This window comes from Rhamphochromis sp. 'chilingali', assembly GCF_963969265.1.
Source record: "Rhamphochromis sp. 'chilingali' genome assembly, chromosome: 8".
In the NCBI taxonomy this organism is placed as follows: Eukaryota; Metazoa; Chordata; class Actinopteri; order Cichliformes; family Cichlidae; genus Rhamphochromis; species Rhamphochromis sp. 'chilingali'.
The window spans coordinates 14,416,481-14,426,323 of record NC_137935.1 but is presented as its reverse complement, the minus strand read 5'-3'; the positions used below and the strand labels follow the sequence as shown (position 1 = coordinate 14,426,323).

The window sequence follows — 9,843 nt, the reverse complement described above, 5'->3', positions numbered from 1 at the left end:
TGATAGAGTCTTTAGACACCTCTTCGTTCATCAACTCCTTGAGAAGATTCTTTGCGATCCGAGGTCCTTCTGAACACCTATACTCAGACTGTGGAACCAATTTCGTTGGTGCTTGCAAAGAGTTGGAGTTCCAAAAAGTTTTGTCGAAGTCAGAAGTTCAGAGATACACCAACAATCGCTGATGTACATGGCATTTCAATCCACCTCACTCCTCGCACATGGGCGGTGCGTGGGAACGCATGATAGGAATTGCAAGGAGAATCCTAGACTCAATGCTGATGCGTACTCCCTCCTCCAGTTTGACCCACGAAGTCCTGTGCACCCTGATGGCGGAGGTGACGGCCATCATCAACTCCAGACCGCTTTTCTCTGTCTCTTCAGATCCTGACGTCCCTCAGATACTTACCCCAGCAATGCTTCTCACTCAGAAGCAGAGTGTTCCACCTCCTCCAGGGACATTCACTGAGAAGGACCTGTATAAACAACAGTGGCGCCAAGTGCAAAGATTGGCTGACCAATTCTGGAATCGTTGGAAACGCGAATACTTGCAGACACTGCAACTTCGTTGTAAATGGCAAGAAACCAGCCCAAACATCGAAAGAGGTGATGTTGTCTTGATGAAAGATGATAGTACATGCCGGAACGACTGGCCCATGGCTCTTGTAACAAACACTTTCCCCGGTGGTGATGGAAAGGTCCGCAAGATCGAGATCCGGGTCGTCAAAGACGGAGTGGCCAAAGTGTACCTCAGGCCTATAACGGAGGTTGTTATGGTTTTAAAGAACCAGGACTGAAAAGGTTATGTTGTGGTTTGAATATTGATATATGGCATCTTAACAGATACCAGACGGGGAGTGTTCCGCTCTTAATTTATTGCAATATAGGCGCTCTTTGCAATGAGCTAATTTTATTTTGAAATTCGTTTTATTTTGAAAACCAGGATGACAGGATGTCAGCCATGTTTGTTTAGTTCCTAGCGGATCACATGTGGGGAAATTTGATCCAGCGACATCTGCCTTTTGTTTGTGCCATCGACACCACCGTCTGTAAGTTTCATTTGTATTGAATTGTAGGATTGTATTTTATGTATATTTTGTGGAAATATTTGCTGTAGATGAATACTTTAGTAGCTGTGTGCTAACGCTAATGGATGTGTATTGGAATCTAATTTTGTTGTGCTAATGATGCTAGGTTAATTTTAGCTATGTTATTTGTATTTCAGTTTTACTCCATGAGGAAATACTCACTAATTAAAAGGAGTTGGACGCTACATCTTGACTTCGCGCAATATTTCAAGTGGAGTTAGGCTACTGCTGAATTGTGTAGCGTACACACACAAGGAGAGCAGGATATTAGTTTTTCAGCCACTCTGAGACAGGGTATTTCTAATTTTAGAGATGTTGCGCAAATAGAAGAAAGCAGTCTTACATATTTGTTTAATATGTGCTTTGAAGGACATATCCTGGTCAAAAATCACTCCAGGGTTCCTCACAGCGTTACTGGAGGCCAAGGTAATGCCATCCAGAGTAAGAATCTGGTTAGATACCATATTTCTAAGATTTTCAGGGCTAAGTACAATAACCTCAGTCTTATCTGAATTACCGTATTTTCACGACCATAAGACGCACTGTACTAAAAGGCGCAGTCTCAGTTATGTGTGCCATTACTGTATTTAACACACACATAAGGCGCACTGGATCATAGGGCGCATACAAGTACCGTATGCGTATTTAAAAATAAAGCGGGAGCAAACCTGAGTTCGGTACCTTACTCACATTTCTATTACCGGTAATCGTCATCATCAACAACACACAAGCATACAAGTGTGCGTATTTAAAAATAAAGCAGGAGCAAAACTGAGTTTGGTACTCACATTTTTATCATCAATCAAACCCATCGAAGTCCTCATCCTCTGTGTCTGAACAGCTGCGCTAAATCTCCATCAAACATGCCAAGTTCACTTTCTTCACTGTCAGAGTCACTTTCCGTGCCGTGCGGCTCCTCGGAAATGATGCCGGCTTTTGCGAAAGCTCGAACAACAGTGCCAGCAGACATGTTAGCCCAAGCATCTACAATCCATTGGCAAATTGTGGCGTAACTCGCCCGGCGCTGCCTTCCACTCTTGGTGAAACTGTGGTCTCCATCGGTCATCCATCGCTCCCAGGCCGCTCGCAGCCTTACTTTGAACGGGCGGTTCACACCGATGCCCAGCGGTTGGAGCTCCTTTGTCAGGCCTCCCGGAATGACAGCAAGCTCACAGTTCATTTGTTTCACTAGTTTTTTCACATCGGCTGTGAGATGGGCACGCATAGAGTCACAGATTAAGAGCGATGGTGATGCGTGGAAAAAAACCACCTGGTCTCCTTACATACACCTCCCTCAGCCATTCTTTCATCATTTCCTCATCCATCCAGCCCTTTTCATTTGCCTTAATGATGATTCCTGCTGGAAACTTCTCTTTAGGCAAAGTCTTTCGCTTAAAAATCACCATAGGCGGCAGTTTCTGTCCATTAGCATGGCAGCCAAGCACAACAGTGAAAGAAGACTTTTCATACCCCGTTGTGCGTATCGCTACCGTGCTGGTCCCCTTCTTCTCCACTGTGTGACTCACCGGGATGTCAAAAGTGAGCGGGACCTCGTCCATGTTAGTGATGTGGCTGGGCTGGATGTTTTTGTCGCCGATGTGTTTGCTGCAGTAGGAGCGGAAGATGGCCAGCTTTTCCTTATAATCCGCTGGAAGTTGCTGCGCTACCGTAGTCCTGGTCCTGATGGAAAAATGGCACCGTTTCATAAAAAGTGAAAGTGAAACTGCTTTTAGCCGAATGGTGACCGTCGAAACGCTTCTCCCGCTCGTTCTTTGCTCGATGATCCACCGCTCGAGTCTTTCCTCCAACTCGGCCACACTTCACCCTTTAGCGTTCTCATTGTGTTCTCTACTACGTCCTCATTACAACACACAGGGCGCACTGCGCTATAGGGCGCGCCGTACTTTTTGAAGAAAATCTAAGACTTTTAAGTGCGCCTTATGGTCGTGAAAATACGGTAAGAAGCAGAAAGTTAGCGGCCATCCAGGTCTTTATGTCTTTAAGACATTCCTGCAATTTAACTAATTGGTGTGTGTTATCTGGCTTCATGGATAGATAGAGCTGCGTGTCATCTGCATAGCAGTGAAAATTTATGCTATGTCTTCTAATGATACTGCCTAGGGGAAGCATGTATAATGTAAACAGAATTGGTCCTAGCACTGAACCCTGTGGAACACCATAACTGACCTTAGTGGGTGAAGAGGACTCTCCATTTATATGTACAAATTGGAGTCTACTAGATATATATGATACAAACCACTGCAGTACCTGTAATACCTACAGCATGTTCTAATAGGATATTATGGTCAACAGTATCAAATACTGCACTAAGGTCTAGCAGGACAAGCACAGAGATGAGTCCACTGTCAGAGGCCATAAGAAGATCATTTGTAACCTTCACTAAAGCTTTTTCTGTGCTGTGATGAGCTCTGAAACCTGACTGAAACTCTTCATATAAGCCATTCCTCTGTAGATGATCTGTTAGCTGTTTGACAACTACTCTTTCAAGGATTTTTGATATGAAAGGAAGGTTGGAGATTGGCCTATAATTAGCTAAGACTGCTGGGTCTAGAAATGGCTTCATGAGTAAAGGTTTAACTACTGCCACCTTGAAAGCCTGTGGTACATAGCCGATTATTAGAGATAGGTTGATCATATTTAAGATCGAAGAATTAATTAATGGCAGGACTTCTTTGAGCAGTGTTGTAGGAATGGGGTTTAAAAGACACGTTGATGGTGTCAGGGATCTGTGTGCAGGCGGATGGAGAGGAGGATCCAAATGCGAGACTCTGAGACTGAATTGAAACTGAGAACCTTAGCTTTATTGCTGGTGATAAACGACAACGTGAACTGAACAATGACTCTGAGAACTGAACAATGACACTGAGAACTGAACAATGACACTGAGAACTGAACAATGACACTGAGAACTGAACACACAGGCATATATCTGAGGGTACGACGCGACACTGAGCACAGGAAAACACAGGGCTAATATACACAGGGTGGTAATCAGCGAATGGGCAACAAGAGGGAGACACAGCTGGGAGAGATCAGGGTTAACGAGACGGGGGGAACCAAGCTGCCCACACTAACATAAGACGCAGACCTTCACAATAAAACAGGAACAAGAAACCATCACACTAAGACACAGACTTGACATTTGAGAGACAGACAGAAAATGACACATGGAACTAGACATATACTAAGCAGACCCAACCGAAGAACAAATCCTAAACACAAACATGAAACTCTAATAATAAACATCATCATCATCATCATTAACACAACAAGAGAACAAGAAAACAATCCCTGATGCAAAATTACACCAAAACATAATAAACTTAAAATACTGGGTCCACCGGAACCAGAACCGTGACAGATGGTTTGGAGGAAGTAATTATTGAAGTTAATTCAGAAAGATCAATTGGAGAAAAAGAGTCTAACTTAAGGTTTACCTGTCAATCACATTCAAATGGGACCACCCGAGTCTAACTTTGTCTTACTGCTCAATGTGTAGATCTCAAGTCACAGATCTACACATTGTGCACTTCTTGTGAGGAACCAATCTCTAATCAAAATGTATTTCAGGCCCCGCCCTTTCACCTTCTTTTTCCCAGATGGGTGGAATCCAAAATTCATCAACACGGCATGTCAATAAAAGGGAATGGCAAAGCAATAAAATGAAATGACTAGGGTCAGAAAATCTGAAAGCTGTCATGAGCTCATTTTTACAAAGTAATTTGTTCTTGTTCGTTTTGCTGTATTCTTATTTTTCTCATACTATACCCTCTTCTCTGTTTCCCTCCTCGTGCCAACTACAGGAGCAATTTAATCTAAACAGAATGCAGAAGAGTGGAGAGGTCATCCTGGGAGGACTGTTTCCAGTCCACTTTTTCTCAAGCATTCCTGACCTGTCTTTTACCTCACAGCCACAGCAACCTACTTGCCATAGGTGAATATGAAAAGGAAACAACAGAAAAAAATAGAGAAACAGGACAAACCTAATGCTAATATAAACATAATTGTAATATCTAATTATATTGTGTTGATTAATAAAGCTCAGCTGTTTTCTAAGTATCCTGATGTATTTTTCAAATCAAAATGTTTTTTGTTAGTTTCTATGTACAAGGATTTAGACAAGCACAAACCATGGCTTTTGCAATTGATGAGATCAACAACAACTCCAACTTGCTACCTAATGTGACTCTGGGATACACCCTTTATGATAATTGCGTTGAACTTGGAATTGGATTCCGTGGAGCATTGTCATTAATCAGTGGTCAAGAGGAACAGATTATATTACACAATACATGTGTTGGAAATCCTCCAGTTGTAGGGATTGTGGGTGATTCTTCCTCTACTCCTTCTATTGCTATCTCCAGCATCTTAGGTTTGTACAGAGTACCTCTGGTAAGTTTTCAGTTTAATATTATTTTTGTTTATATTAACTTAATTGTACATTAAATGTTTAAAACAATGTACAATATACAGTCTGTATCTTTCACAGGTGAGTTATTTTGCCACATGTTCCTGTTTGAGTGACCGTCAAAAGTATCCATCCTTCTTTAGGACGATCCCAAGTGATGCTTTCCAGGTTAAAAATCAATCTGGACAAATACAAAAAGTCAACAGCAGCTGATGAGCAGCACTCATGTTTTAATCTGTTCTCACTTAGGTACGTGCAATGATTCAGATTCTAAAATATTTTGGCTGGACTTGGGCAGGTCTGCTCATCACTGATGATGATTATGGACTTCATGCAGCCAGATCCTTACAATCTGAGCTGAGTGTGTCTGGAGAAGGTTGCCTTGCCTATGTTGAGGTTTTACCCACTGACAAAGACACAGATGAACTCAGAAGGATTGTGGATGTGATGAAGAAATCCACAGCTCATGTTGTCATTGCCTTTGTGTTTGAGACTCACATGATAAACCTTATGGAAGAGGTGCAGTTTTAAAAGAATTTGTTTCTCTAAACTGGTTAATACATGTATTATGTCTTTTATTTGAATGAGTACAGAAAAATAATGGTATAGAATTCGTAGAAGTCAAGCAAGCACTTCAATATCATGATGATGTCAGTCGTTGCTATTTACAATACTGCTTTTTACAATGCACAGATAGAAAGGCAGAATGTAACAGGCCTACAGTGGTTGGCCAGTGAAGGCTGGACAGCAACAGCTGCTGTGCTTCAAACACCTCAGCTCATGCCATATCTGGGTGGTACACTGGGCATCGCTATTCGTCGAGGAGAAATACCAGGGCTCAGGGAATTCCTGTTACAAATACGCCCTGATCTGCTTGACAGTAATAGCTATGGAAAGACAATGGTGAGAGTTCAAAACTTTACTGTATTAGCTGCAAAAATTTAATTTTGTCCTTTTTAAAAACAAAAAACAAACAGCAGGTGCACACAAACACAGCTATTAATAATATATTTCAATCATATATTTCAGGTGAATCAGTTTTGGGAATTCACATTTCAGTGTAGATTTGCTCCAGCTCCACCAGGCTGGCTGGAAGTTGGAGGAGCATTATGCACTGGACAGGAAGATCTAGAAAATGTGAATACTGAGTTCTTGGACATTTCCAACCTCCGGCCTGAGTACAATGTGTACAAAGCTGTTTATGCCCTGGCATATTCCCTTGATGACATTCTGCAATGCAAGCCAGGAAGAGGGCCTTTCAGTGGGCACAGCTGTGGCACTTTGCAATCACTGGAGCCTTGGCAGGTGTGATATTAATTTATACTTCATCTATGAGTAAATCATTTATTCTATAATTACTTTCAGTACAACAAAATGTACCCTGTCGGATAAAAAAAAACAATTCAATACGATGAAATGAGCTGAAGAGAGCTAAATGGGTTTTTCATATTGAGCAAAAGTAGTGTTTAGTATATTTATATTAGAGCACATTAACTAGTATGCATATTTATTGCACAATTAGAGATATCCATGCTTAATTTAGAATTAGAATTTAATGCATTTAAATATAAAAGTATAATAATTGTTAGATTTAATTTGGTTATTGGATATAGAATGTCACTGTCTGCACTGTGAAATTTATTTCTTGCATACTTATACCTTTAACAGCTTGTTTATTACTTGGAAAGGGTAAACTTCTCCACTCCATTTAGTGATCAACTGTCATTTGATGAAAATGGTGACGTTGTGCCAATTTATGATGTGATGAACTGGTTGTTGCTCCCTGATGGAAGCATTAAAGTTCAGAGTGTGGGTGAGGTTAAGGGGTCAGCTTTCAAAGGTGAAGAACTCATACTTGATGAAAACAAAATCTTCTGGAACTCTATATCAAACAAGGTTAAATATGCTTTTATTTGATCGTTACCTTTTATGACATTTACATTATATAGAATTGCAGCAGGCAATATTTATTTATTTTTTGTCCAACAGCCAGTTCAATCAATATGTAGTGAAAGCTGTCCACTCGGTACCCACATGATAAGAAAGAAGGGGGAACCCAAATGCTGTTTTGACTGCATCCCTTGTTCTGACGGAAAAGTCAGTAATATGAGCAGTAAGTGTATTTTCAGGGATTTTTTTAATCTGTCAGCATGACATGTTGAATTTCATTTTCATTAAATATAGTAGGCATTTAATTATCTTCCCCTTTCATCATCTTTCTCCCTTTTGCCAGACTCCTTGGAATGCACCAGTTGTCCAGAGGATTTTTGGTCAAACCCCCAACGTGACCACTGTGTTCCTAAGAAGACAGAGTTCCTCTCTTACCTTGAGCCTCTGGGTATTTGTTTGACAGCAACCTCATTACTGGGCACATTTTTATGTGCTGTTATTCTAGGGATTTTTATCTACCATCGCAGAACACCCATAGTACGTGCCAACAATTCAGAACTTAGTTTCCAGCTATTGCTGTCACTCAAGTTATGTTTCCTGTGTTCACTGCTGTTCATTGGACGACCCAGGCTGTGGACATGCCAACTCAGACATGCAGTATTTGGGATCAGCTTTGTGCTGTGTGTCTCATGCATTCTAGTAAAAACCATGGTTGTTCTGGCTGTGTTCAAAGCCTCCAAGCCAGGAGGGGGAACCAGTCTGAAGTGGTTTGGTGCTATGCAGCAGAGAGGAACAATTCTGTTTCTTACATCTATTCAAGCAGCCATTTGCACTGCTTGGCTTGTTTCTGCTTCCCCAACTCCACATAAAAACACCCAATACCAAAATGATAAGATTGTTTATGAATGTGTAGTTGGGTCTAGTGTTGGTTTTGCAGTGTTGTTGGGTTATATTGGCATGCTGGCTTTCCTCAGTTTTCTAATTGCATTCCTGGTAAGGAATCTCCCTGAAAGTTTTAATGAGGCCAAGCTCATCACATTCAGCATGCTGATCTTCTGTGCTGTGTGGGTGGCCTTTGTTCCTGTCTATATCAGCTCACCGGGAAATTATGCAGATGCAGTGGAGGTATTTGCCATCTTGGCCTCAAGCTTTGGCCTCTTGATCACATTGTTTGGACCCAAATGTTACATAATCCTGCTGAAACCAGAATTGAACACAAAAAAGGCTGTAATGGGTCATGGCACTGAATCATAAAAATGTTTTCACATAAATGAAAATACATGCATGAAAATAAATACATTTAAATGATTAGATCATGAATATAGAAATAATTTCATTCATACAAGACTGATATTGTTTATACTTGCATATCTTGCCATTCTAACTCTGATATGTATTCAGAAATATATTGACTAGGATTTATAATGCTCTTATATGACTTTGAATTTTCTTGAATTTTATGCAAGATTTTTAGAATTTTAAACTGTATAACCGATACAAAAAACTGAGGGTCACCTTCAGTGAAGGTCACCTTCAGGTCACCTTCAGAACAAAGATGTTTTATTTTTGAGCAATAATTTTGGATTAAAAGCAATCAAGACATTATGCTTTCACTATTACGCATTCATACATTTCATAGAAGCTATTTTCTTTCTTGCTTGACCTGTTTAATCTTGCCTGATTTGTGTTGCGTATTCTGATTGATGGTACTGTGAAGATAGTGGAGGATTTTCTTTTTCACTAGGTGACAGGATGTTTAGAGGTTTCTCCCAACAGTTATTTAAAAGGGCCTCAGTGGAGAATTTAGTGGGGTTTGAAGCTAAAGCATTTTTATTGTTTACTGAGAGCTTTTACCTAACGTGCACAGGGGACCAAAACTCAAGACACACTTTAGGTCGCGGGCCAAACAAGGTAAACATTTTTTGAAAACACTAAAACATGTTTTTTAAACATAAATATAAATAAATATAGACAGGAATATTATTCCAAAACAAATAAACTTAAAAAAAATAAACTTTAACTTTAAATATTTTGCTCTTAACAAAAATATATCCTGTCAAAATTATGCAAGTTAGAAATATGAACATGCTGCCAAAAACCCCAGAAAAAATAAATGAAAGCATTTACAAGGTTCGAGCCGCATGTAGACAGAGCTGGGGCATTGCTTCAGGAATGGAACTAATAAACTGTGCAGCCCATTCAATGTCGTTCTTTGCCTTGAGTGTCCCATTACACTGCAGCTCCATCTGAATCTGCACAGGTGCAGTTTCCACATAAATGGGTTGGAAAGTAGCTCAAGATTCTCTTTTTGTGCTTCAAAATCACCAAAGTGTCATGCGAACTCAGTGCGCAGTGTGCTCAGTTTATTAGGAAAGTGTGCCGACTTGGTTCAACATTACTTGGCAACAGGGAACGTGAGGCAAGTTGCACTGGTGCATT

General features: G+C 40.5%; 1 protein-coding gene across 1 annotated transcript; it reads left to right on the top strand.

The window, feature by feature from the left end:
* Nucleotides 1-239: 239 nt before the first annotated feature.
* Nucleotides 240-9,843, top strand: LOC308401084 (extracellular calcium-sensing receptor-like; the record flags this gene model as incomplete). The annotated part of the gene is made up of 10 exons (XM_080889145.1): nucleotides 240-742; nucleotides 1,007-1,046; nucleotides 4,910-5,040; nucleotides 5,204-5,498; nucleotides 5,596-5,682; nucleotides 5,764-6,033; nucleotides 6,208-6,417; nucleotides 6,544-6,819; nucleotides 7,504-7,627; nucleotides 7,748-9,843. The coding sequence occupies 10 exons, from the start codon at nucleotides 240-242 to the stop codon at nucleotides 8,656-8,658; spliced, it is 2,847 nt and encodes a 948-aa protein (XP_080745271.1). The 3' UTR covers nucleotides 8,659-9,843.